The sequence below is a fragment of the Phaethon aethereus genome (assembly GCF_964289735.1).
Source record: "Phaethon aethereus genome assembly, chromosome: 1".
In the NCBI taxonomy this organism is placed as follows: domain Eukaryota; kingdom Metazoa; phylum Chordata; class Aves; order Phaethontiformes; family Phaethontidae; genus Phaethon; species Phaethon aethereus.
Genome location: NC_138575.1, coordinates 88,006,078 through 88,033,634, shown reverse-complemented (window position 1 = coordinate 88,033,634; position 27,557 = coordinate 88,006,078). Strand labels below are relative to the sequence as shown.

General features: G+C 49.6%; 2 protein-coding genes across 2 annotated transcripts; both read left to right on the top strand.

Moving 5' to 3' along the window:
* Positions 1–703: 703 nt before the first annotated feature.
* PTMS (parathymosin) lies at positions 704–3,326 on the top strand (the record flags this gene model as incomplete). The annotated part of the gene is made up of 5 exons (XM_082014370.1): positions 704–751; positions 1,466–1,537; positions 2,262–2,343; positions 2,503–2,567; positions 3,179–3,326. The coding sequence occupies 5 exons, from the start codon at positions 704–706 to the stop codon at positions 3,227–3,229; spliced, it is 318 nt and encodes a 105-aa protein (XP_081870496.1). The 3' UTR covers positions 3,230–3,326.
* A 17,200-nt stretch (positions 3,327–20,526) lies between these two features.
* On the top strand, positions 20,527–26,241 carry LAG3 (lymphocyte activating 3; the record flags this gene model as incomplete). Its single annotated transcript, XM_082013184.1, has 8 exons — positions 20,527–20,581; positions 20,765–20,936; positions 21,100–21,326; positions 21,597–21,854; positions 22,029–22,322; positions 22,670–22,960; positions 23,230–23,345; positions 26,131–26,241. The coding sequence occupies 8 exons, from the start codon at positions 20,527–20,529 to the stop codon at positions 26,239–26,241; spliced, it is 1,524 nt and encodes a 507-aa protein (XP_081869310.1).
* Between the last annotated feature and the right edge of the window lie 1,316 nt (positions 26,242–27,557).

The window sequence follows — 27,557 nt, the reverse complement described above, 5'->3', positions numbered from 1 at the left end:
AAATTCCAGGCAGGCGGCCGCGTGAGCCCGGCCGTCGCCAGTGCTTCCCGCCCACACGGCCCCGTAGCACCGCTTTTCGCCCACCCCGGGTGCCTCCGGGAGCGGCGGCCAGGCTGTACGGGCGGCTCCCCCCGGCCTTGCTGGACGGGCGGCGGGTAGAGGACTCGGCTACCCCTGGGCAGCGTCTGGTGCCACAGCCCGCGGCTCGGCGGGGAAAGCGGAGCGGGGCTTTCGTGCTTCGCGCCCCCGCCTGTCCTCGACGGGCCAGGTGGTGCCGGAGGGGGAGGCGGCGCCTTTACGGGGACTGCGCTTTCCTGGGGGCTGCGGGTCGTCCCTGCTGCCGGGCGGCCGCCGGCGCTCGTGGAGCGCCGAGCGTACATTGTTCTGGCGGCCGAGCTCCCCGCGGCGCGGCCCGTCCCTCTCCCCTCCCTCCTCCGCCTCCCGTCCCTCTCCCCTCCCTCCCCAGGTCCCTCCTTCCCTCGTCACCGGGCGGTGTATAAATCCCCTTCCCCGGCGTATCCCCCCACCGCGGGAGACCCTGATACTTTGGCCCCCGGGGCGGGAGCCCGCCGCCACCTCCGGATCGCTGGGACTTTGCGCTCCCGTGGCTGACCCCCGCCCAACCCTTCTCCCTCGCTCTTTCCCCGCGGGGCTCCTTCGGACTGTTCCCCCCCGGCCTCTTCCCTTCGCTACCCGGGCCAGGATGTCAGAAAAACGCGTCGAGGAGGCGCCGGCGGAGCTGAGCGCTAAGGTGAGACACCCCCGCTCCACCATCCCCCAGCCCCGGCCGGTCCGCTCCCGTCCAGGGCGGGAGCGAGGTGGGGGGGAGGGGTGACGGGCACCAGCCCCGCGGGGCCGGCGCGGCGGCCTCTGAGGTACCCAGCCGACGGGGGGCGCGCGCGCGGACCCTTGCGCCGCCCGGCCAATGGGGAGCGGGGGCGGGGCGGGGGGCGCGAGCCCTCGCGCCCCCCGCCCCGCCCCCGCCCCCCATTGGCCGGGCGGCGCGCGCGCTGGGTTCGGCTCGGCGCCGGGGGGCCGGGGGGGTAGGGGGCGGATCGCGCCGGCGGGTCCCCCATCAGGGCGGGAGGTGGCAGAGCCGTTAGCGAACGGTTTAACGGCGGCGGGGCCCCCGGGGGGGCGGAAAGTTGTGTGGACAACAAAGCGCGGGCGCCGCGGGTGGCGGGGGGAGGGCCGGAAACGCCTCGATCTGACGGACAAGGTTCTTTTAAAAGACATTAAACTCTTCCGTACTTCTGGTTTCCACATGTGTGTGGTCTAAAAGTAGCTCTGACGCGTTTTCGCTGCTGCTGCTTTTTCAGGGCGGGCAGACTTAACGCCTAATATGTTTTCTTCCCTCACTGTTATACAGCATCTCCTCTAGACCCTCTTTGTTTAAGCATCCCCATCTTTTATTTTCTTGCTGCTGACCACTGGAATGTGGGGTTTTTTCTCATCTCGCTCACAGGAAATGAAAGAAAAGAAGGAAAAACTTGAGGAGAAAACAGTCCATAAAGAAAAGAAGAAGGAGATAGTAGAGGTGAGGCCCTTCTGGGGGATAGATTTAGAGGCATCGAGGAGGGTTTAATAAGGGGTGGTTAGCCTCACTTGGGGTGGGTAGCAATTAAGAGGACAGGCCAGGGGAGCTCATAAGGGAGAGGGGCAAATGAAGAGTGAGCAATAGGGTAATTGCAGAGAATGAGCCTTGAAGGACTTGGCATAGTCAGCATGGCCCAGTGAGAAGGAAAAAAAGGTCAAAAGAAAGGAATGGAGACAAGGGCAAGTAGGAGTTAGGAGGAAGGTCACACAGGAGATGTGGTCCTGCACCTGCTGAAAGTATCTTGAGGTGCATAAGGAGTATAAGTTGAAGAAGGTGGGAGGGGGAACAGTGAAGAAGGGATCTGGAAGCAGATGTACTACTAAGTCATTAGCCTGTAACAAAGAGAGTTGTTCTGATTGTTGGGGTGGGATGGCAGCAGCTTGTCGGAATGTAAGCTTGTGGAAGTCAAGGAGATTTATATTGATGGGGAAGGACTGGAAGGATTGGTTTTGGAAAGAAGGCTGGTTGGGAGGAGGGTTTCAGCTGGGATGGTGCGAATGACAGTGTCTGAGTAACAGTGCAGAGGTTCGCTCATTTGATGCATATCGAGACTGGAGTCTGCAGTGGCTGGAGCTGTGGAGATTGTTCTTGCACTTGCAGCAAAGAGCACATGGGGTTGTCATCCTGACACCAGTTTCTTCTCTGACCAATTTATTTCACTCAGGATGAGGAAAATGGAGCTGAAGAGGATGAGGAAGAGAATCCTGATGATGTGGATGAAGAAGAAGGTGGTGATGAGGATGAAGGTAGGAATAATTGGTATAGGGAGAATGGGAGGAATCAGGCTGTGGGGGCATAGAAGATCACGGAGGAGAGTTCCTCCTCTGAGCCCTCTGACTGTGAGATTACATTCCTTTAAATGCTACTTCAATTAACCTGTGATTTCCTATCTTGCTTGTGCTTAGAAGGAGATGAGAATGGGCAAGAGCAGGATGGTCATGCAGAAAAGCGATCCGCAGAGGAGGAAGAGGTGAGTGATAGCGTTGAGAGTAATTGCAGTGAGAAGGAACCAGGTTAATTGCTATGATCTGATCAAATCCATGTGGATGCATCTCAAATTGGCTTTGGGTCTCATTGCTTCAGCAGCAGATGGGTAAACAAATCCGATGTGGCAAGGGGATAATAAACCCCTGTAGACTCCATGTAGGATCCTGGTCCTTCCACTAGCAGTCATGGTACTGAGTGTTTGAGAGTCACGGTGCTTGAGATTGTGCTGGACCGTGAGCCCTCAGACACCTGTGACTTCTGGGCTTCAGGCCAGAAAATGGACTTGTAAGGGCAGATCTCAGGGTCTGTCTGCAGTGATGTGAGCCTGTACTCCTTATACCTCCTAAAAGTAACAGCGTGGGTATCACTCCAGATGGAGCTGTCCACGTCTTAACTGCGACTGTCAATGGAACAGTTGTGTCAGGCACTCAAAGGTCCTTTAGAGAGGAATGGATTTAGGGTGGGCCAAACAGATACCTATTTCTCCTCTATGGAGGAGAGAGCAGCAGTAGGAATTTTGTGGGGAAATGGTGTGCCTTGGTGTGGTGACTGTTTGATGGTAACTCCTTTTTTTTGACTCTCTGCCCTGTGTAGGATGAAGTGGATCCAAAGAGACAGAAGACAGAAAATGGGTCTTCAGCTTGAGTCCTCCCCTCCCATCTCCTGTGTTCCGTCCATCTCTCCTCCTCCATTCCAGCCTGTGCTTGCACTGTCCATTAGCCTCTGGCTTCACACAGTCTCAGATGAGGAAAGACTAGAAATGCTCTCAAATGGGGAAGACAGCAGTTCCCTTCTCATCCGAAGATCTAGCCCATCTGTGACCTTCCCCAGCTGAAATTATCCCAGCCCCCCGCATCCTTTCAGCTGTGCCCCACTTAGAAGAATCTCAGCTGTGCCCCCTCAAGAATCCCATTGTTTCCTGGGGTGCAGTGGGTAAGCTCGCCAGGCCCATGTGCCAGGCTCTTCTTGTGGTGAGCACCTCTCCTTCCATTTTCACCTGCCCTCCTTTTTTTTTGTCACTAGTCTGAGATTCTTGACAGCTTCAGCTCCCCAGACCTGCTGTCAAATACCCTCCCTGAGTTCAGGAGGCTGCAAGGTCCATTTCCCAGTCCTCGGCCTCCTCTCATCTGCTTTCCTGTTGAACCTTTGAGAGACAAAGAATATTAAAAGCAAATAATGGTTCTATTAAACCACACAAGGAGACAGAATTTATTTTAAGCTTCCCCCCGCCCCCCAAGTTTACATGACAGCAAGCTGGCCCTCATGAATTTTTCAGAAGGTAAGGATTGTTTTTATATATGAATTTCATCTGAACTACATATTTTTTTAATTTGGAGGCTTTTTTAAAATGATAAATCAAGAGAGAAACAATTGGGGACCAAACTTTTATTTCCTTTTTTTTCCCTTCAGATTTTCTTGTGACCATTTTTTGTAAATTAAAGGCAATATAGCCACAGCATTTTCTATGGCACAGACATCATGAGGATGATAGATATAAATATATATATTGTTTTCAACTAGCACTGTAAATAAAAAAGTTTAAAAATATTTCAAATGGTTTGTGTGGACGGTTGTGTCTGTAAGTCTTTGGTTATGTTCGGATTGGTAGAGGATGGTTTGCAGTAAGATGGGGTGGCTTGACCAGCAGCGGGTGGGAGGGGAAACCCTAAGTTAGTCAAAAGACCTGCGTTAATTATTTGAATGGCCTCTGCATGCTGGCCACCAGCGAGCATGGGTCCTGCTCCCTCCCTCCTGCGCTGCTCCGCCTGCCGGGCAGCTACAGCAAGGGCACGGCACAGTGGTAAGACAAAGCTCTCGAAACCGCAGCCGGGCCTCTCTACACCAGACGGTGGAGGCTCGGAAGGGGAACCCAGGCTGTGGCTGCTGGATGAGGCCAAGTGCTGCTCTAACCGCACGCTGCCCTTCAGGCATGACCCGCACGGTATCGGTCGCAGCAACAGTGTTTTAGGCACGAGCTTCAGTTTGTCTTGCCAGCTGCCTGGGGGAGATCCATGAAGCATTTGTCTTCTTATCTTTGCAGACCTTTAAAGTTTAGCATTTCCTTTTTAAACTCATACTTTGGCAATTGTACAATGAGCCACTGAGAGCAGGAGCTGTAAATAATACCAACTTTTGTCTGAGCATCGGTGGCTTTTGTGCTTGTCCAACTGCAGCAACAGATCAGACACTGGAAGTGCAAACAGTTGCTTGTCTCTGGCTGGGCAAAGCCTCAACCGTCATTTTCCCCAAATGCCCGCGTTTGGCTGCAGGGCTGCCCCCAGGGCGCAGAGGGACCTAAGTGTGGTGTGAGTGGGACAGCTGCTGCTAAGCCCCTTCCCACCTGTGAATGTCTCTGGGGGTTCGTGCCTGCCTGGTGGGATCCCTGCACCACAGGGTGTGGGTGCACTGCTCCCCCAGCACCCGCTTGCTGGTGGAGCCTTGCTGGGTCTGGACACATCTCAGCCCAGGGGCCACCATAGCCCTCGTGCTTGTGCCCTGGCCCCTTCCCTCCTTCTCAGCTTTGTGTCAGGGAGGGGATTTGGGCCCTTCTGCTCCAGCAGGGATGGGCCTGGTTCAAGCAGGCCCCTCTGGTCTTGGGACATCCCCAACTCCAGCTGGAGCCATGTGCTGGGCTCTGCGTTCAGGGGCCTTTGCAGCGCGGTCGCTGCAGCCATGCCCTCTCCGTTGCACAGGGTCAGCCTCAGCCATGTTCACCACAGCCCCGGCCCGCCCCACAGAGCTCCCTCGGCAGCTGGAGCCACAGTCAGTCAGGGTGCCTTCCCTCTGTGAACAGCATTTCGAAAGCGGGTAGCTGCTGCCTGGGATTGACTTGCAACACCTCCTCCCTGCACTCGCACGCCCGCCCTGGGCGCTGTGATCAATGTGCTGCTTCAACCTGCATGTATCTCGTAGCTGCACTTTTGCAATTCTGTACTTGTACTATTGCTTCATTTTAAAAACTGGTGGATTCTAGTCTCTGTTCAAGATACTTTCACATTGGAGCAAGTCCTCAGGACTCCCCCAAACTTCCTGCTGACCAGTTATCTTTTACTCTTTGGTACGGAAGAGAAATCATTAGCGGATGGTACAATACCTGCAGAGGCTGATTACAGTTTTCACACTTCCCCATCACTGCAGCAGTGCCTGGCTGAGTAGTGAAGAATGTACTTGCCAGTGAGAAGTTGTGGAGAGATAACTCTGTCCCTGCTTTCTGTGTGGATGAAACACCACTACCTCTGACTCTGTCCAGCCAGTTATCCAGAAGGAAGTGAGGCAGCACCTGACTGTTAGGCCAGCACTAGCAATGTGAGCAGCCATCCCTCATTTCCTTTGAGGAAAACACTGCAGGAGAGAGGGAAGTGGCAAAGGGCTGCTAGCCAGGTTCTCCATGTCTCTGTGGACCACTTGACTCCACAGCTTCTACTAGTTCTTCCATCTTATTCAGTTTTATTGAACACCTTTGTCATCATCTATGGATAGGTAGAAATACAGCTACAGATACAGAAATAGTTAGAAGAATATCTGCTTTGGTATTTTTTCATCTTGGTGACCTGCAGAACATCATTGCTGACTTGAGGTCAGAGCTACAGATAACATAATGGGAAATTTCATAGTTTCTTCCCTTTCCTTAGAATCTGCAAAGATCCATGCTGTATCTGGTGATATTTTAGCTGACAGGGCGATCACAGCAAAAAGTTTCATAGAATTCCAGAAAAAGTTGAGGATACAGCATTCTGCACTGCACTTCAATCTCAAGCTTGCTTGTGTGCTTTACTTGCATCCAAACTTGAAGATGCTTTTTATCATTCAGTCTAATTCTTCTTCCACAGTGAGATCAATGGTGTGCTGATGTCATCAAGGAAAGAACAAAGCCCATCTTCAACAGTGATTCCTCAGAAGTAATGATGCCATTCAGAGGCCTTATTCACCTTTCTTGTCTCCGTTCTAATTCTCCACTCATCTGATTTGAATCCTGTGACCATCTGTCAACCTCAGCAGCTGGGGGCAGACCTCCCTCAACGCTATCAGTTTTGCCAAAAGTTACACTAGAAGTCAGTGCATGCTGGGATTAAAGTGCAAGAGATTGTCTGCACAGAAGTATGTACCAACTGATCCTAACTGTCTTTTCATCAGTTCTTACCACTGGCTCATGTGTGATTGTGGACCAGACTAGTTTTCAGTAAGCCTGCAACAAAGTCCTCAGTGGTTTCACCTGAGAGAGGTTTTGGTATCAGGAGGCCTTTCCGAAGCAACTTTCTTGCTCCAACCACAGTATCATTAGAGCTGTCAGGGAGATGTCTAGTGCTTATGGTCCCTTCCTTGCTTCTGATGGCACCTGCTCCAAGCTTCTATCAGCTCTGGTCCTGCCAACTGAGTGGCACTGTCATCCTCTGGGGCTGCTTGCTTTGAGAGAGTTGTGGAGGTGGCACAGTCATGATCTTGCAGGCTCTGTTAGACTTCCCTCTAGACTGACAATTTCTGTTTCTGATGGCCCTTTTGTGTGATTTAGAAAAGCAAATGCAGACGCCAATGCAAAGAGCAGGTAGAGCCGCCTACCAGGTCTTAGCTGGGTCCCTGTTTTAGCTTGGATGAGTAGTGACCCCTCGTTCCCAGCAGGGATCACCAGACAGTCGGGACCTGGACCCACCAGGGCGGCCAGGTCACTGCCTGAAGGCTGTGGCTGTGTTGGGGGTACCAAGCCTGCCAGGACAGCACTGGCAGGATGCGAGCTGCTCCTCATTGGGTGACCGTGCAGGCTCAGCCTCCTGGAGAAGACAGCTCTGGCTGTGGTGGTGAGCTGCAGATGGTAAGCATGAGAGGAGGCAGCTGAACTCCATGTTGATTGAATAAAACCAATTAATGCTCCTGGTTAAGCAGAGCAACCTGACCTAACTTCGGAGTCAGCTCTGCTGAAACCAAGGGGGTTGGGCTAGAGGTCTCCAGAGGTTCCTTCCCATCTACATCTTTCTGCGATACATGAAGAAACAGAGGCCTGCCACAGAAAGTTTGAGCTGAGTTTCAAGATACTTTGCAGTGCTGAGCCCAGAAACAAATGCTCTTTGCATCTTATAGCTGTCACTTCCTCATTTCCCCCTTAGGCAAATGATCCCTCCACCCAGCCTCTTTGGTCTTTCACAGCAATAAGCCAATAAATGAGACAAGACCTGGAAAAAGTGAGCCCTCCAGCTGCTGCTGGTCTGGGAAGAAGAACCTTCTTGCTTCAGAAAAGTCCATAACCACCCTGTCGTGTTAGCTCTAAAAAAGTAGTGAAGATGAATTACTTCTTTCCCCCACTCCTTCCTCTGGGTTCAGGGGCTTCTTTAGGCCCTCTGGTTAGGAGACACATTGCTCAGCCGCTTCCCATACGCCATATGGGAAACCGAAACAACTTGCCTTCCCAGATCCTTAAGAAGCCCGTGTACTTTTCCCTCCCACCTCTCTCCCTTATTTCAAGAGCAGAGTCAAAGACAGACACGCTTGTGACTGATCCAGTCTGTGTGTTTTCTCAGGGAAGAAGTCTGTGTTTACACGTGTGGGCTCAGACTGGGGACGTATTGCAGATGGACAGGACTGGAGCACTGTGTATCAGTGGATGAGTTTGGGGTTTGTTTCCTGGTGAGCTCTTACAGTTTTAGCAAAACATGGACGGTCACAGGGATGAGGAGAGACCTATGGTGTTAGTATTCAAGGGTCTCAGCCACACAAGATGGCTTATGGACCAAGTGTGGTGCCATCAGGTACATCTTTGCTCTTGTGGGAGGCATTTTCTATCAGACACAGAAGAGGATGCTTTCCCATCTCAGGCTGTTCAGGAAGCCTGAGACCCAGCTGGAAATATCTGTGCACAACAGTAGATCCTTAGCTGAGCTTCAGAGAACTGGGATATCAGAGTGGACAAGCTTCACCTTGCCAGGTGTACCTGTGCAGGCAGGCTGTGAGATGACTAGGTGACTTGCTGCAAATCACTCATCAAAGAGGACAGAAGAGCACACGACCCATGTATGTGCTGTGGGTGATATCTAGCTGATGCCACTTGTCATCAGGGGGCTGTAGGAGCTGCACATTGTACAGATCTCCAGCTTTTTTTATAATGTCATTTATTATTCCCATTCTCTACCATGTATCTTAAACACTTTGTCTTAGCAAGTCCAGCTGAACATTTCCAATGTCCTAGTGAGGTTCAAGATGCTTTATTCTCAATTTAGTCGCTTAATACATGAAGTGGTGTCATAATGTCAGCAAGGTGTTTGGCCACACATCCTGTAATGAAGAATCTTGTCCCTAAGTCCAAAATGTTAGTGGGGCTTCATGCATCCAAGATGGAAGATCCTAAAACCAGTAAAGGCTGTAAGATGTAGCAAAAATATTCAGCTTCCAGAACTCTATGATTACATATGTCTGCCAATACCTCTCTGGCAGCTCAGGCAGAGTCATGTCTTAGACTTTCCCAGGTCTTAGAGCAACTCATCCATCATTTTAGGATGCATTTATCAGGCTACATAATTTGTAATGAAAATTTTCAAAGACTCTTACCCAAAGCATCCTTCAGCAGCTTTTCTGTTGTTGCACATCCAAATGACTTCACAAAAGGTTATTTGCTGGACAGCACTCCACAAGCATGAACACAGGTAGCACTCTGTTAGGCTCGTCCATAAGCACACCAGAAATCCCATCTGAAAACTTAGAGCTAGTTGCTGTTTTCCTGTGGTAAGGACAGTTTCTTAAAAGGTACTTCTAATTTTTTTCCTGTGTCAGATCCGGTCTTGAAAACAGCGGAGGCTGTTTTATATGGCTCTGACAAACCTCCTGTACTTCCAGGATAGTAGCATGGTGGATATGGACCCAGATTTGAGCTGTGAATTTGCCACTTCTGCACAAGGTAAATGTCACAGAAGATTTGATAGAGAAGTTTGGGAAAGCCAACGTAATTCAGATGAGTCATGAGATTTTGTTCATAACTGAAGAAAATACAGACTGCTTCAGGGTCTGTGAATCCCTTTTCATAGCTGTAGAAATAAGCATTCTTGTAGAGCACTGCTAGTGTGTGCCATGTTGACTGTAGTTTCTTGTTTGGGAGAGGATCCTGTTCCACCTCAGTTTCTCTCTGGTTTAAAGGTTTTCCAGATCAAATCCTGACTTAAGGTCTCCCATCTGTGGCAGGATTCCTATAGGTGGCCTGGTATTCCCCAGTGCTGCTTTTGCTTTTACTTCCAAGGGTGAAAAGCTTAAAAATAGTTGATGGGATCCCAGGCTGCAGACAAGAAGGAAGACTGCTGTCATGGAATTGGGATAGAGTGGTGACACCTGCAGTGTTCTAACTGCTATACAGCCAAACATCTCAGTGCTGTATGTGCTGTCATCGCTGAAGACTCCAGCAGGACCCAGTCCTTCTGCGTCACCTGGGACACAAAGGCTAAGCCCCAATCTCTTCTCTCAAGACCTCTGCTTGTGCTGAGAAAAAGCACCACTCTGGGAGAATAGGGAGCACAACCAAACATAGCTCAGACTGATACCTCTTTCAGCTTCAAGTGTGCACCTTATATTGCTTTTCTTGATCCTCTCAAACGGGTTTATTACTGGGAGAGGAATTGCTAGAATCCTTTAAGCATAGGTCTACAGCTTTCCTGCCTAAAGGGCCCCCTGGTGGCACCAGATTTCGCGTCTCTAAATACTTGACTGAAAGATCGCAAGCAGTCGTCATCTGAGTTTCTCCATACCCAAAATGTCTGGCACAGAGCATTGCTGTGAGCTGTCTCTCAGAATGGAGGAATGAGGAATGGCTCTGATCATGCTGCCGGTGTTATGAGAGGCCTAATTCAAACCTGGAGAGCCGAGAAGTCCCTTGTGTGGTCAATCAGCATGAGGTTTGTCTTGATGGGGTGTCCGCAGGGTGATTTGAACACACACAGGTTGCTCTCTAGCTTCCAGCAGAAACAATCCTTTGCCTTGAGAGTCCAACGCAGGTCTAGGGGACCTCCACCAGAAAGGCACGTATACATTCATGCCACTTACAGTATTCTCAGCTGTAGCTGATTCTGGACCTTTTACCAGGAGCATTCCCTCCCTTATTGGGTCCCCTAGGTAGAGCCTTAGTTTGACTGTCTCCCCTTAGGAAGTTAGGGACCTGTTTTTCTGATTGCCTACAACTCCAGTTGGTTATCAAGAACCTATATTGGATGCCCAGCAGCAGAGCCAGTACCTGAGATCACAGCAACTTTTTTGGAGAACCTGTTTTACAGTTGTCAGTTGCAGAATTTTCTTGGGGAAACAAACTTCTGGGTTTAGCCAGCAGGTCCACAGGTCCCCAGGCAACCACAGCAACTGCCCCAAGTATCTTAAAATCTGTCACTGCTGCACTGTCAGCTGGGTTTTGGACACTGCTTGGATAGTCTACTTTTCCCAGACCCATTTACAGACATCAGCCAGCCATTCAGAGTGTAATTCTATGTGACAGCAATGGCATTTTAAAAGTTTCCTGTACTTTCCACTCCTCAGCACAGTTTCTCATCCACTCAGTTGCACTAGGGCAGGTACCTGTAGGAACTTGCCATGGAAGTAATTTGAGTTATTCCCTATTCTAATTACACACTCACCTTTTCTTCTCCTCCTCCATTTAAACTTAACGTTTACATTGGACTGGCTTACAGCCCCATATTATCACAAATTGTGCGGTGGCTGGAGGGGGAGGTGAGTATGTAGCCAGGGGTAGTCATTCCCAGTGGCATTGAGACAGGAAGGCAAACCTGGAAGAGAGTCTCTTGGATCAGTTTCTTCATGAGAGCAGCTGTAAGGTGGGATCCCACCCTCAGGCACTTGGGAAGGTTTCCAGGTCACCTTCCGACCCTTCAATGAGCATGCCCCTTCACTTTGAGGAGTTCTCTGCTTTTTATACCCATCCCAAACATTTGTTTTTCACAGATGAGGGCTGTTAGTCTTGGTTTGTTTTTTTCCTTTTGAATAACTGCTCTTGAGCCAGTATTTTGACTGTAGCCTCCTTTTCCATTATTAAGGTTTCTGAACTTTACCTTGGCTCATGACTGGACCATTTTGTCCATATTTCCTCCTCTGCATGAACTGATCTGGTCTTACAGTTCAGACAGGGGGCACACAGAACCCTTGAGGTTACCAGTCTTTCAGAATGACTTTTATTTTGACTTAATAAGCAACACACAGAAGAAAACAATAGTAATAAAAAAAAAAAAAGAAAAGAAACTCCTGTATCTCCTTCAAGTCTGGAACAAGTGAGCCCTCCAACCACCTGTAGCTAGGGAAAAAACAGCAGGTCCCTGCTAAACTCAGGGGAAAGTCCCCACACCCACATGCCACCGCTACCTCAGTTCATCTGAGTCCAGGAACCTTTTCCTTCCTTTTCCTTGTGGGTTATGTACCCTCAGCTCAGCAGTCATGCTCCTCTGCTCTTTCACAGCCTTGTGCTGGAGTTTTCTGGCAGAGTCAGACCAGCTGGCTTTTTTTCTGAGTCTTAAAGAGGGCCCACATGCACTCTTAGGGAAGCCCTCCAGTCAGGGCTGTGAGTAAGGGAAAAGCCTGGGGAAATATGAATAGACAGTGTTTTATTCTCATGATGGTGATCATCTGGCTTGGCTTCCTCATTCCTGCAGAGAGACCCATATCCTAGGGCTGAGCAAGAGGATACCAGCGACTGTTTTTCAGGTCAGCAGAGTGCAGGTGGTGAGGAGGCCACCGCAAGAGTTCTTCCTGTGTCAGAGCCTTGCTGTGAAAAACATGTACCTCATTTCCAGACAGATTTTGGTTTTAATTTCGAGCCACTGGTCACCCTTATGCTCCTCAGCTGGAGTAGAGAGCTTGCCTCTATTTCGCATCTTCTCCTCATGGGGAGAAAATATCAAAGACTGTGAATGTAAAAGTGTAGAAATGGTTGTGACAATGGTGTCTCTAGCCTAGTGCTCTGCTATGACTGATACAAGAACCCTAAGGAAAGGCACTGAGGGACAGGGCATCATACAGCACCTTGCTGTAAACCAAAGCTGAGGGCATCCTGAGCTGGCAGGCATACCCAGGCCATCACATTCAAAAGCCAGTGAGGAACTGATCCTCCAGAAATTACCTAATCCCTATTTGAACTCATTTATACACCTGGTCTCCACAATATCCTCTAACAATAATTCTACCCTTTTTGTGACATGAAAAATTAATTTCCTTTTGTTTGCAGTAAAATTGCTGCCTGAGCTTACCACTGCTTCCTTTGGATTAGGTAAAGTAGATCAAACACCTCAAGTTCTGTGCATTCAAAAACAAGATCTCCAGGCCCCAAGTCAGTTTTCTTTGTACCACTCCTATAAATCCTTTTCCACTTTTCCACATCCTTTTTCGAATCATGGACATGTTCCAATAACTTGTGCTGTAAACAGAGGTAACACAATCTGCTCGCTCTTTGAGATCCCATTTTATATAGCGTGTTATCAAATATCTCCATCCCTGGAGTCTTGTCTTCCCAGGATACTGTATTCTGTTCTGGAAGTGTGATCCACATACTTTGTTCCTCAACATATAACCTTATGTTTTAATTCTAAGTGTGATTTTACCAAGGGTCTTGGGAGGCAGTTGCTTCCCATTAACCTTGCCAAGTACGAAGTGTGCACCATGCCAGGAGAGACAGCCCCACCTGCAGAGCTGTGAAGCCCTCCTAACCACATTTTGGCAGCATAAGACAGTCACGGACATCAGAAAGCAGTTGGATGTTGAACAAATCACATGGCAGACTAGCACTGGAAAAAACAGCTCAGCTGCCACCACACTCTGAATTTCAGTCTGCCACACAATCATGTTAATCCAGCATAAATGTGTAGTGTTGCAGAGTCTGAATTTCTAGGGTGCTTTCGTCTCATCAACAAAGGGTCTGAAATAATTACACAGGACACAAAAGTATTAGCTGCTTTATCTTCTACTCTCATGCACACTATACAGCCAGAGAGGGTCCTTTGGTCTTTTGTGGCTTTCTGAGAAAAATCTGGCAGAGAAACCTGTTACAGTGGAGAGAACGCTGCTCAGTGAGGCTTGTTCACCTCCTGGAGAACAGGACCTGGTATCTGCAAATAGAAACCAGGAAAAATTATAAATGGCACCAAACAAAAAAAATCGAGCCTAAACCCATGTTTTCCCCATGTGGCCTTAATTGCATCCCAGTGACCAACTCCTAGCAGAACTTCTTAATATTTAGTTTGTTGGATCTCCATCTTGGGAACCCAGATCTCTCCCAGCCCTCATCATAACACGGGATGTCCCACCCCTTCTTTACACAGAAATATACTTCCATCTCTTTGGTCTCAGCCTCCTTTGAGGGTAAACAAGAGTCAGCCCTGACACCAAAAAAGCCTGTTGTGTGTGCTATAATGGCAGCCAGTCATCTTCCAGCATGGTAAGAATGGGGGTACCTTCAGAGCCAGCAGGGTCTCTCTGCAGTGCTGAAGGCTCGCCAAATGCTGTGCTTCATTAGCAAGAACATAGCAAGCAGTGATTAATCCCATGTTCATGGCACATGAAAAGCCACATCTGCAACACTGTGGGATGTTGACACACTGGAGCAAGTCCAGCAAAGGGCCCTAAGATGACTGTGGGGTGGAGGACATGGCTCATGACAAGGGGCATTTGTTGAGCCTGCAGAAGAGCAGGGAGCTAACTGCTGCCTGCTACTACCCAAAGGGGATTAGAGATAAGGCAGAGACAGACTCCTCTCACAGGAGCACAGAGAAAGGGCACGAGACAAGGAGCACAGGTTGCAGCAAATGAAATTCCTGTGGGACGCAAGGGAAAGCCTCTCCTGTGATGGTGTTTCAGCAGTGGAGCAGGTTTTCAGAGAGGCTGGAGAATCTCCACACTTAGAGGTGTTCAGGATTTGCCTGGGCCAGGCCCTGAGCAGCCCGGTCTAGTCTGAGAGTCACCCTGCTGGGAGCAGAGGGATGGAGTGGAGACCCCAGATGTCTCTTCCCACATGAACGTTCCTGTGATGCTGTGACTAACAAGTGAGTTTACTTGATTTTGCGTTTTTTCTTAGTGGGGCAGTAGAAGCTGTCTTACAAAACGATGCAGGCTGCTACCTGCCATGAGGTGCCAAATGGAGAAGAAATTGAAAAAACAGCTCAGCTGCCACCACACTCTGAATTTCAGTCTGTCACACAATCATGTTAATCCAGCATAAATGCATAGTGTTGCAGAAAAGAGCAATCCCATCTTCCCTTTCATCTCTCCTGCTGCCTCTCTTTTGTCAACAATGATGAGCATCGGAGAATTGATCAAGCTAAAAAATAAAATATAATGAAATAAATCCATTTTGATTTACAATGAGTCCTTTCAGTTTAAAAATGCACCATCTCCCTCCCTAGCAATTTTTGTTCAAAGCAAAGTGGTTGGGGATTACCAAATCAGAGACTTTATTCTCTTCAGGCATATGCTGGAGCACTGCTGTCCTCTTCCTTGCTGTGCCATCATCCACATGAACCTTCCCAGAGATTGTATTCTTATGCAAATGATTTCTCATAGCATCACATGCTCCTTTAGTTACCCTCCACTTTTTTTATATCTAGCTTTCCTACTCTTCTGTCAGAGACCCACACTGCTGCCAAGAGTAAGACATAGAGAGGATTTGAGCCCCATGACTAGAAGGCACATCCTTCTTTGGTTGTTTTTCTTTGAGGGGATACTCACTGTATTGTCAGTTGAGAGTAACAGCAGCAATGAGGATCTGAGCCTGGCATATCTTGATCAACCTATCTCTCTCTTGGCACCCAGGATACCATCGATATTCCCTCAGATCAGCTGCTGGAACACACCTGCAGACACAACCCACATCTGTTGTGGAGATCCCCCCAGCCAAAATAGCTCTCAGGAAACACAGTCGTACAGTCTCCCCGCAAAACTGGCAAACCAGAGAAGCCACACGTAAGAAGGGTCTTGTGTGTAATCCATTGGGGAAATCTGGGTGCCCTGGTTTCACTACATGCCCAGTGTCGTCCCCCCAGCCTGTCCTGACACCACTCTTACAGGTGGTAAGTCTTGGTGCTGATGGCTCTTTCAGAGGTCTTGTTTGCTGGCCATTTCTGCCAGTGCTCACTTGCTTTTTGGACTACCCCTGATGTCCAGCGGTTTTCTGTCACCCAGCTCCACTGTTGGCACTGGAGCTTCCAGCCCTCCAGGGCCCAGGGACCCTGCAGATGGTTGGACTCCCTCTCTCCAGCTACCCCTGGGAGAACAGGCCTCATTTTGAGGGTGGACTCTCAGACCAAGGTTCTGCTCCTCTCAGAGCACTCCTCTGCTCCTTTCAGCCCGTACCTGAGCCAAGGAAATCTTTTAGGACAATTCTGCTACTGCCCCAGTTACTCAGCGACAGATGGCACATTGGGTCAGTGCCTGACTCCTTCAACTCAGTGTCAGGTCACTGTAATTGAGAGCTTTCTCCCCACAGCTGTCATGCTTCTCCCATCCCGTGCACGCACTGGGGTCCCGGGTACCTCTTTGCTCTTGAGAAAACTCATTGTAGCCCTGGGACGTTTGGGAGGCTATTGCATATTTTTCCATTGAATTAAAAGCATGGCATGAACACTGCAATGAGAATTGAGTCAAAACTTAACCTAGTTTGCTGCATGGATTTTTGTAGTTGATCCACCTCTGTTGCAAAACACAGAGGCTGCAGCATCAAAGACGTCTCTTAACTAGATATTGGCCAAGGTACTGACATCCACCACCATCTCCACAGATAGTTGTGGATGTCCAAAGAGGATCCTGCAGCATCCTATCTCCCACCGAGGAAGGACCTGGAGGTCTTGTGAAAGAGAACAGTTACACACTTCTCCACAGCTAACACTGGCCAGATACAAGATGCTAGCTGCCAAATAGGCCCATGAATGCTGCAGATCCTCTTCAGTGATGAAATCAGTGGAGTTTTTTTAGCAGAAATGGAGCCCACAGCTTCAGTCAGGAGCCCCCAGTGATGTTCCTGACTTTCTAATTCAGGTTTCTCTGGGATATTCAGCTATCTGCTGAGGATTGTCATACAAAGGTCACTCGCCTTTTAGCACTGTCAAGAAAGAGGCTGCAGATTTGTCCAAAGGCTCCATAAAGCTATGCTTTCCTAAAGGTGTTCTCATGGGATTCTGGGGAGCGGGCCACCACTAGACTCTCCTCAGCTCCACATCAGAGACCTGTGGTGACCCAGGCACTGCCCACTCAGCAAATCCTCTAAAAAGGACCTGTTCAAAAATAAAGAGCCTCCCAACAAATGGCAGCCAGCCATTCTTCTTCCTCCTAGCACTTCTGCAGAGATACATTTTGGTTTTGTCCAGAACTGCTGGGAGATGTGAACTTTCTCGTTTCTTACTCTCTTCTTCTCAGACCTTTTGGGGATCTGTCACCTCAGATGAAAGGGTCCCTCCTCCAAGACCACTCTCTGATGCATGGAGCACCTTGGCCCTGGGATAATAACATGCTGCTTCCAGGCATCGCGGAGGGACAGAAGCCTGGAGCAACCACTTCCTCCTGTGAGAAAGGAAGCACGTTTGGTACCCACCCTGGACTTGAAGCTGAGCAATTTCATATATAGAATGAATCTCAGGTTGGTGCCTTGGAAGAAGTAATCACAGCCTGTTGCAGGGGAAGACTGATTTGCATCCCTCTGCCTCAGGGTTGCCTGTTTCTACTCATTGACACATTGTGCATCTCACACAAAACTTGCTAAGCCATGGGCACCAGCTCTTTCTGGTTCAGGGTTCTGCTGCTTGGCCCTTCCGCAGCCACAAGATGTTGGCTTGGGCAACCACTACGTCTGTCCTGAGCACCCAGAGAACAGCAGCTCTGTTGCTTCCCCTCTGGAGGTGAGCTTAGATCTCTTTTAGCTCCCCGAGCTTCCCAGGCCATGCCAGAAGTCTCACAGGTAATCCCAATCTGACCCCGGGAAACCCCATTGCCTGTCCGGATGCCTGCTGAGTACCAACCTGCCCAGAGCAGCCTTTACTCGCACCACATCGCCTGCCAGACCTTCCCTCTGCCTCCCCAGGTGTGGCTGCTTTCTCTTTACAGTCCCTCACCACAAAGTTATTAGTTATCTCTTGTTAGTAAGTAACTTCTTTTTGCTTATTATGTTTTCTTTAGCTCTGGCCAAACAGCAAGCAGGGCGTTTTACATGAGGTCCTTTTGGTGAGCGCTCTATCTCAGGAACACCCAGACCAGCTGATCTCAAGCTGCACAGCTGATAACCTAGTCTTCAAGTCACAGCGCAATTTCTTAGGCCACTAAAAGTCTGCAAATAAACTATAGAGCAACTCAAAAAGTCAGCACAAAGCAGAAGATTATGACTAGTGTCAGACTTGATGCCATAAGGACCAAAACATGAAAGTGGAATCACTCAGAGAAAAACATGGTATCACAGAAATCTGGAAATGCAACGGAAAATTCCTTCAGCAAGACTAACTCTATGATACTGCAGAATAGTGTTTTCTATTCCTATTTTTCTTGGTAAGTGTAGTTTACACCTGTAAGACATGCCAAGAGAGACAAGAAAAGCAATGCATTAAGGTTGTGCGCAAGGTGGCTGCTGCAGCTAAGTCTGGAACCTGGCTGAAATTAGCTAATGCCTAGCACAGACAAAGGAGTATTTAGTGAGCAGGGCTTCTGTATCCCTGTCCAGGGCTCATTCCCCATGGCTTTGCAGAGTCCCACACATCCCTGCCAGCCCCTCTGCCCGGGGGACCCATGCAGGCAGTTCTGAGAAGATGCCCCTGTGCTGATCTTGCTCTGGTCACTGTTATTTCTGCGGCGGGGTCCTGTTCTGGGAGATGACGAAAATGTCATTCAAGGGAGTCAGCATTTAAAATGGGTCATTAGAGAGAAACGTCACAGGTGTCTTTACTAAAGATAGCCTGGTGCTGAGTAAAACAGTGCCTCTAAAATCTTCATTTCACAACATGCTCACTCAGCATAATAACCCCTCGGGCCCCAAACACCCCCCCAGTGCCAGACAGCTCCTATCACTTTCCTGGGCTCGCCATCAGTCCCTCGCGACCACCTCTCGGGAAGCGGCAGCAGGATGGGAATACGTCCCTCTCCTTTGCCAGTTCTTACAAGGAGGAAGCACTTCCTAGGGCACGGACGCAGTTAAGGTTGGTTTAGGGGACTAGGTGGGAACAGTGCCAGGGTGCCAAGGCTAAGAGTGCAGAACGGGTGGGGATGGAGGGGGAGAGCAGCGAGCTTGGTGTCCCCTGGGTGAAGCCCAGGGAGGGTGAGCAGGCGGTGCTGGGCTGTGGAGCCGTACGTGTCTCCCCACCATGGTTCCATCTCCCTTCTCTCTCTCTTGTCTTCACCCACACACTCACACCATTCTCACACTGCTGATTCAGGGGAAAGAGAAGTTGGTGCTTTCTGCTTGGACTGGGCACCACAAACTGTTTTTCTTTAACAGGAGGAAAAAACACCTCCTGCCAACTTTCACAAGTTCTCCCCCATCTTTTCTCCTCTCTTCCTCTCTTAGGCGATCGTGTGAGCTGTGTAACACAGAGGGCACGAAGGACCACTACAAAACAGTCCCCCTGGGACATTGAGGTGTGCAAGGTTGCACCAGGTTCCCTGACATCAATCCCACTCCTCAGGAGACTGAAGAACTGTGTGCGATGAAAGAGACGAGAGCCATCACCACAACAGGGAGCTGCTGAATTGAGGCGTACCACTCGCTCTCTTTTATCTCCCACCTTCACCACCCAGCTGAGGAAAACTAGAGAGCAAGCAAGGATCCTTCCACAGTGAAGAAGTGGCCACTCTGAGTCACGTCCCTTCCTCACCCCCAGGAAAAGCCCCAGCCCAGCCCTTGGGGGATGAGCCGGGGGGGGGATAATAGTCACTCAGTGACAGTCAAATGTCTGACACCCATCATGAAGGGCTGATTAAGTCCAAAAGAGTCAGAGCTGGTGGGTTGCTGGAAAGTGTGAGCCACAACAGTGAGGATTCTCTGAGGCAAAAGGGGCCCCAGGATGAGGCACAAGGGTGGGAATGTATTACCCTACACAGGAGCTAGGACAAGGCCCCTCAGTGCATGAACTTGGGTGGGTTTTCTCCAGCGCTGCTAGAGGAGGAGGGTCCCTTCCTCATGCCACTTGCGGTGCCACAGTATGCAGCCCCTCTTGTCAGTGCTGGTTGCTTTTCCTGGATGCTCCTTTCTGTCTTCTCAGACCACCTCATCTTTGTCCCAGATTGCCCCTAGGTTCTGGAGTGATAGGTCACATGTGCCCTGGTTGGAGCTCACCACAGACCCTTTCCTCATGCTGCCTGTGAACTGGCCAAGGAGAAAAACCAAAAAAATGATCATGTTTGAAGCACTAAAGAAGGAAAAATAATCACCAAAACCCCAACAAAACAAAAAAAAGCAGAAAAAAGACCAACATGTTCTCAAAAACCCTGAAACAATTACAGAGAAGCTGTAAGAGGTGGAAAGATCAAACCAAAAAAGGTAAGAGATGAAAGAAAAACATGAAGGGACTTGCTGGGAAGTGTCTTCTACACTTTTTCCACTGTCTATGTAGAAGCGAAACTTGTAAGAAAAACAACAGCGACCCAAAGAATTTCCACTAAAAGATGCTTAGAGCAGTGCCTCTGGTCCCTCCTTCCTCTCTCTCACTGGCTTCAGCCCTGCCTTCACGTGCCGCAGACTTATACTGGTTTCTTGGTTGTGACGCATCTTCTTAGTGATATGAGGAAATTATCTGCCCACCTGCAATATAAGGGCATCTAGGGAGATGCTTTGATTGGAGAGAGACAGCACGAGAGCAAGAAGATCCAGCTGAACCCCCCTTGGTTCATCTACCCACACTAACATCTTCTTTGCCCCTGCTTCATTTTTGCTGATCTCTTAAAGCTTCTGACCTGATCAAGCACAGACCCGAGTGGGAAGACGAAGCCCCTCGCCTCTCCTGGATGCCACCATGAGGCTGGTGACGCTGGTACTGTTCCTCACCTTCACTCTGCTGGCTTTCAATGGTAAGAGGGGCTGAACATATCAGGGAGGGCAGAGTAGCTCAGTAAACTTAGTCTGGATGTTACCTGGTCCCTGACAGGTCTGGAAGGGAGAATTTGTGCCCTTCTAACCCTGCTGAAGATGGCCAGATATTGACCTCTGCTCCATGAGTCCCACCCTCTGCTCAACCCTCCATCTCGTTACAGCTGGCCACATCCTACCAGGAGTAGCAGAGGGGGAAAGCAGGGAGCAGAAAGTGTGGGCCAGAGCAGGGAGTTCAGCCATGCTGCCTTGCCACCTGAGCCCCAGAAAGACATGGAAGAGCTGGAAGCAGCTGCCTGACAAGACATCTGTGCTGTGGAGGCGGCATGGGGGAAGGTACACCAGGGCCAAGACAGATCTGTGTCCTTGTGCAGGGACTGGGGATGGTGGGAGACACTTTGAGCCCCCTTTCTCCTTCCCCACATTCCCTTCTTCCTGCTCCCCACCCTTGATCTCTCCTTTGCCTCCGGCACAAGCTGCTCACTTGTCCCGCTCCCAGCGCCCACCAGGAGCCACACATGGTGCTGGAGGTGGGGTACTCAGGCCTCCGGAAGACAGCGCTGACCATGAGGCCCCGGGTGTCAGTCCAGGACTCTGCCTTACGTAATGGAAATTTCTCCCTGCGAATTTACCCGGTCCGGAGCGAGGATGCCGGGCTGTACGAGGCACAGGTGGCATACAACAAAGAAGTCCATAGCTGCTTGGTGGACCTGGGGGTAATTACAGGTAGGAGAAGATGGAAACCCTGGAGAATGTTGATTTTAGGACTGGGGAGGTTGTAAAGGTGGGATGGAGTGGGGATGTCGTGTTTGCCAGGGCAGGTTAGAGCACAGGCAGCAGCCTCCTGAAAGCGCACAGCTTCCTGCTGTCTGCTCTCAGCTCTGGAGAGAAGGTTGCCTGAGGGACAAAGCTGGGACAGGAGGGGCACAAGGGGATGGTTTGCTAATTCCCCCTGATCTTATCTTCCCCCCCACCGCCACTTTCTTTTTCTTGCAGTAACCCTCAGTCCACCCAGCCCTGTGGTAGAAAAGGAGCCACTCTTGTTGAGCTGCAACTCTAGCCACCAGGCCAGCCTTGTGGAGACATGCTGGTTCCACAACGGGCGCCTGGTCCCCACATCCAGGACCTTCTGCTCCTTGCATGGGGCTCTCTCCATCCTCCGGCCAGCCATGAGTGATGCAGGCTCCTGGCGCTGCCAGCTCAGATACTCAGATAACAAGATCATTTCTGCCACGTACAACCTGCAAATTCTAGGTGAGCTCAGCATTGCTACTCCAACATCCCCAAGTAGCTCCCTTTGATGTGACTGGCCAACCCCAGTGGCTTCAGCTTCCCAGCTCCCACCTTGTTGGCACTTCCCAGGCCAGTCACCTCCCTGCAGAGCTCTTTCCAACCACCACTCCACATTGTCCTCTATCTCTGGATCAGGTTTTGATGGCCCAACCAACCCTGTGGTCTATGCTGCAGCTGGCTCTGCAGCTGATCTACCATGCACCCTGAGCTACTTTCCCAGTGCCTTTGGGATCAATGTGGTGACAGCCCACTGGAGCCACCTTGCAGAAGGACACTTGCAAGACTGTGGCACCTCCCAGAATTTGAGCAGCAGAAGTTTCCCCCTTCGTCTGCCTGCAGTGGGACCGGGTGATGCAGGGCAGTACCGCTGTGATGTCTCTGTTGGCAGCAAGACAATCAGCAGGGACGTGACCTTGGCAGTGGTTACAGGTAAGAGGAGAGATAGGGAGGTGCATTACCACTCTGGGGTCCCCCATTGCTTGCAGATAAACCTCCCCACTCATCAGTGCAGTGAGTGTGGGTTGCTTCTGCTCATAGGTTCCCACCCCAGGGTGGGAAACAAGGTCTCTATTCAGGGCATTGCACTGCACTGGACTCTGCTGTAAGCAAGGGTTTTTCTGGGTAATTTGATTGTTCCTCTTAAGACTGAAGAAGACAAAGAAAATAAATTAGAGGAAGTAATAAAGGGGAGGTATAATAGAAGAAGGAGGGATGAGGAAGAGATGTGGACCTGCCTGTAGTCTTTCCTGAGGGTATTTTTTTTTCCTTTGCTACAGTCACTCCAAGCATTCAAGGACCAGTTTCTGAGGGGTCTCGCTTGCTGCTCATCTGTAGCCTCACACATCCCCGAGGACATGAACATTTCCAGTGGAAGCACCTTGACTCAGCTCCCACTAACAGCAAGCTGGCTGTGACCTCCTCCCGTAACCTGGAGAGCCATAGATCCCAGATGGGCCCTACCTTGGAAATAACCCAAGTGTCACAAAAGGATACGGGCACATGGGAATGCAGTGTATATGGCCCAGAAGGCAGACTGGGAGCAGTGGAGTATGGGCTGCAGATCACAGGTACTGTCCCCCATAGATCTGTAACCAATCTCTTCTCGCCCTACTCAATTCCTTGATGCCCTTTCCTCTCTCAGCCTCACCCTATCCTTCTCCCCTTTGACTGCTTGGATCCCATCTTGTCATCCTGTCTTAGCTCTCACCAGTTCCTCTTGTTGTTCCTTCCAGTTCCCTGCACCCTTTTCCAGTTTGCCCATCTTTGTGCAGTCCCAGCCTTGCCCCAGTGCAAAATCAACCTTCCTCTCCTTCCTAACTGTGGTTCCTCCTTACAGGTGCCCAGATCTCCAACCCTCCCACCATCTTCAATGGGCAGGTTACTTTTGGGCTTACCCTCACCTTCTTCTTCCTGCTTATGGTCTGTGTTTTGGCTCTGGCCCTACAAAAAAGAGTAAGTACCCTTCACCCCATTTCTGTTAGTTTTCCTGTACATCACCCCTTATCTGACCTTCCCCTGGGTACCCTAGAGACAGCAGTGAAAAGTCTCAGGTACACAGCAGCCAGAGGAAGAATGGGGCTTGGACAGCCTGCTGAGGGTGTTGTGGACATTTAGTGAAAGCTGTATCCTGGGCATCAGCAGGTCTGGCTAACCACGGCATTCTTCTGGGGGCAGATCAGACACTTCAGAGGAGGGGTAAAACCTCCTAGGGGACAATCACAGCCCAGACTTGAAAAGCTTCTGTTTATTCTCTCAGAGATCAAGCCATGCTGTAATAGAGAAGGGTTCATTTCCAGGCTTTTCTAGGTGTCCTCTCTTTTATTCCTTATCTGGATGCTTTGATGTAACAGAGTCTCCCGTTCCATATAAATGCCTATTGATCCCCAGATGCTGATCTTGATGGAGGTCTGGTTTTGCTCGCTCAGCCCTCACACCTCGGCTGCCTGCTTCCAACAACTTACTGCCTTTCATTTGCTCAGCTTGTTCCAGTATCTCGTCTTCTGAAAACTCTGCCTTGCCTTTATCATCCTAAAGACCAGGCCAAGACTGATCCTCGCCCATCATGCCACTGGAAAAAAACTGCAAACAAGTCACACAATTTCTCTGCAGTTTTCAAACTGTTTCTCTGCAAATGAATTACACAGAATCATAGAATAGTTTGTGTTAGAAGGGAACTTTAAAGGTCATCTAGTGCACCCCCTCTGCAATAAGCAGAGACATCTCCAACTAGATCAGGTTGCTCAGTGCCCCGTCCAACCTGACTTTGAATGATTCCAGGGATGGGGCATCTACCACCTCTCTGGGCAACCTGGGCCCGTGGTTCACCACCTTCATTGTCAAAAATTTCTGCTTTGTATCTAGTCTAAATCTACACTCTTTTAGTTTAAATCTGTTACCCATTGTCCTATCGCAACAGGCCCTGCAAAAAAGTCTGTCCCCATCTTTCTTATAAGCCACCCTTAAGTACTGGAAGGCTGTACATGGCAAAGTCTTCCTTCAGGGTTTCCCTTTGCTGACAAGGGACACCTGAGTAGCTGTGATGTAGTTGCCTTCTACTTAGCTTCTTGGAAAGGGTCTACAGTGAAAATCCCCTTCCAGTGCAGAAGGGGCCAGGGGCTCAGAGTGATCTCAGGTTGGGAGAGCTTGCCCTGGCGAAAGAACTGGGTGCCTTGAGCCTGCCTTGAGCTGAAGACAAGGGATGTGGCAGTGCTGATGCAAATTCTTAGCAAATCCCAGTGGCTGGAGGCTGAAGAAAGGCAACATCAGAACAGATGCAAGATGAGAACTTTAAAAAAAAGCATTGTGGATAGTGCTACAGAGACTCATGACTGGTTCTTCATCATCAGCCCTTAATCGGCACTGATGGTAAAGAATAATGTAAGGCAGAGATCTACAGTTTCTGTGTGAGTCTCTAGACTGTGCAAGTCCAGGACAAGATGATCAGAACCACCCTTTCTGGCCCAAAACTTTGGACAGGAACACCTTGACACTGTAACTGTAAACCCTCAGCTATCAAGAAATAGGATACCTGGGTGTCCAGCTCTGTTAGCTTGAACAGCTCTAATCCAGCCAGGATGTTTGCTGCCTCAAAGCATGTATATGCTCTCACAGTCTCCCTTGTCAAGCAAGCAAAGCTCCTCTGTTGCAGCACAGGTCTTCCATCTACAGATGGTCCTCCTGCCCTTCTCTGCACAGTATCCCTCATGGGCTCATCCTTTGTGAGAGTGCAGCTGAGGTGCCTTGAACAAAGATATTAACTCTTCACTTGTTCTCTCCCTCTTTCTCCTGGCAATCTCTGAGATTACATTTCCTCATTTTGCACTGGTTTAACACTGGCTACTCACCAGTATCCCTTGATGAGCTATTGCCCACACATTAGGAATTCCTGTCCCAATGCCCTGAGCCTACCAACATGCGGTTGGTACTGTTGCATTTCTTTCACCTGTCATTCAGTTTACTGCTCCATTCTCCTAAAATATCTGGGTCTCAGGTGACATTTTCATCCTCTTTCTTCCAAATGAGGCTCCTCAGCTTTATCAGCTACATAACTCATTAGCACTTTCACATTCTCTGTGCCATTAATGATTGGTCCCACAACTGATCTTTGAAGACTTGTGCTTATAATTTCTTTACAGCCTGGCAGAAACCTGCCAGGAAAATACCGGTCCCTTCCTCTTAGCTGAGATCACACCTACCATGCCATTCTTTTACTGATCTCATCTTTCCAGTTGTATTGATTGCCTGTATGTGACCATATACTTTACTGTTATCAGGAGCCCTGAGACCTACCTCTTTTCCACTGTCTAGAAAATCACTTCCTAAAGCAAGATGTGCAAGTGGTTCTCTCTTTAATTTCGTCTTATCTCATTTTGCACAAACCTTCATGTCGTTAATTATTCTTTCTGAAAAGGTGTTGTAAAATCTGGCATACCACTGAGCCTGACAATGGCCTGACCATTACCCAGATCATTCTTTGCTCTATCTTATCTTAAGCATCTCCTGTCTTTCTTATTCCTTATGCCCATGACACCACAGAGGATAATGTTAAGCCAGCCTTCCCCAGAAGAAACTGTACATTGCAGAGAGTGGGACTAGGGCTCTTCCCTGGCTCTAGGAGGGAATGGGAGCCTCCTGGTTGCAAGCAGTAGGACCATGTCTTCCACAGCAGGCAGAAGCCCAGACTTGTGCAATTCAGTCTCCCTCCCATGCCTGATATTGCCCCTTTCTTCCCTTTCAGGCACGGTCCCCTGCCTTCCCAGCGCTGGAAGGAATGGTTGCAGTCACTGTGCCGAGGAAGAAGGAGATGGAGGAGAACCAGAAGGAGAAGATCCAGCAGACTGAGTGCTGATGGGAGCAGGCACACCAGGCCCAGTCTGCATGGGAGGATGAAACTCTGCGTGCCATGCTGCAGAGAGATGTGCACCATGCAGACCTCTCAGGAGAGTCTAGGGATGGCATGAACGTAGCAGGAGGCCATGGGAGCTCTGTACCTGCAGAGGGGCTGGAAGCTATGTACCTGGGCAAGATGACCACTGCAGTAAGGTAGCAGGCACCACAGACACTTTGGAGCTATTGGGAGTATCTGAGCCAGTAGCTTTTGCCTGCCTTAGCTCCACTTCTCTCTCCCACCTTTTGCCCCTCCTTCATGGCCTCTCTCACAGCCTTTCACTGGTGGGACACTTAAACGTGGGAGATGGCTGGAACCCAGCTCCCCTGCTGCCCGATGGTGTTTTCTCCCCCCTGCCCACTTTATTCTCCCTGTCCCCACACTGCCCTGCTCTTGCACTCATTCAGTGGCAGAGGGGACCCCACAGAGACTGCACATATTGCACATTTTGAGCATTTCATATTATTAGAAACTCATTTTAGAACCTACAATAAATCTGATAAAAAAAACTGCTGGCCCCTGCCTGTGCTTGTGGAGGATTGCATCTATTGATGGTGCCGGGTATACCTCTGCCTGCGTGAAGCAGCTTCTAAGGACTTTGCTGCCTTCTCTCTCTTTCAGTTCTGTTTTACTGAAGTTGCCTGTTCATTTCTGACATTCTCATAGTGGGGAAGGGGAAATGAAATGCCACCAGAGAAGAAAGAATCACAGGTTCAGTCTCTCTTTTTTGCTGTGCTTCAGAAGCTCTTTTTCCTCCTGTCTGAAGCTCTTTTTCCTCCTGTCTGGCTGTCCCTGTTCATTCATTCATTTATTCCTTTAGTCCTCACATTGTCCGGATAGATCTTCGATTGATATTAGGGCTCTCTGTCACTCTTCTTCTGCTAAGGATGTACTTAGTAAAGTAAGCATGAGTCTGCCAGGTCCCATCTCTCAAGACCCTCAATGTGTTTAGGTTTCATGTAGTCAGAAAGAATGCTCTTCACCTCCTCTCCGAATAGCTATGGAGGACTGTGGTATCGCTCTTGAACAGTCATTGCATGCCACCCCAGAAAAAAGCCTCACTAGTAAAGAGAGTCACACATGTAGTTTCTCCCATATGGGTCCCTAGCCTGTGGCTGCTCAGGGAGGTGGTGGTACAAAAATTAAGCTCTCAGCGTTTAGGATGGAAGGTTCTCTTGACTTGAGTAGAGGTCTTCACTACCAGGACAGTTTTTCATTATTTCAGCAGGCACATGAAAAGGCCTTCTTGATGTGTGGCTTTCACCTTCCCCACCCAA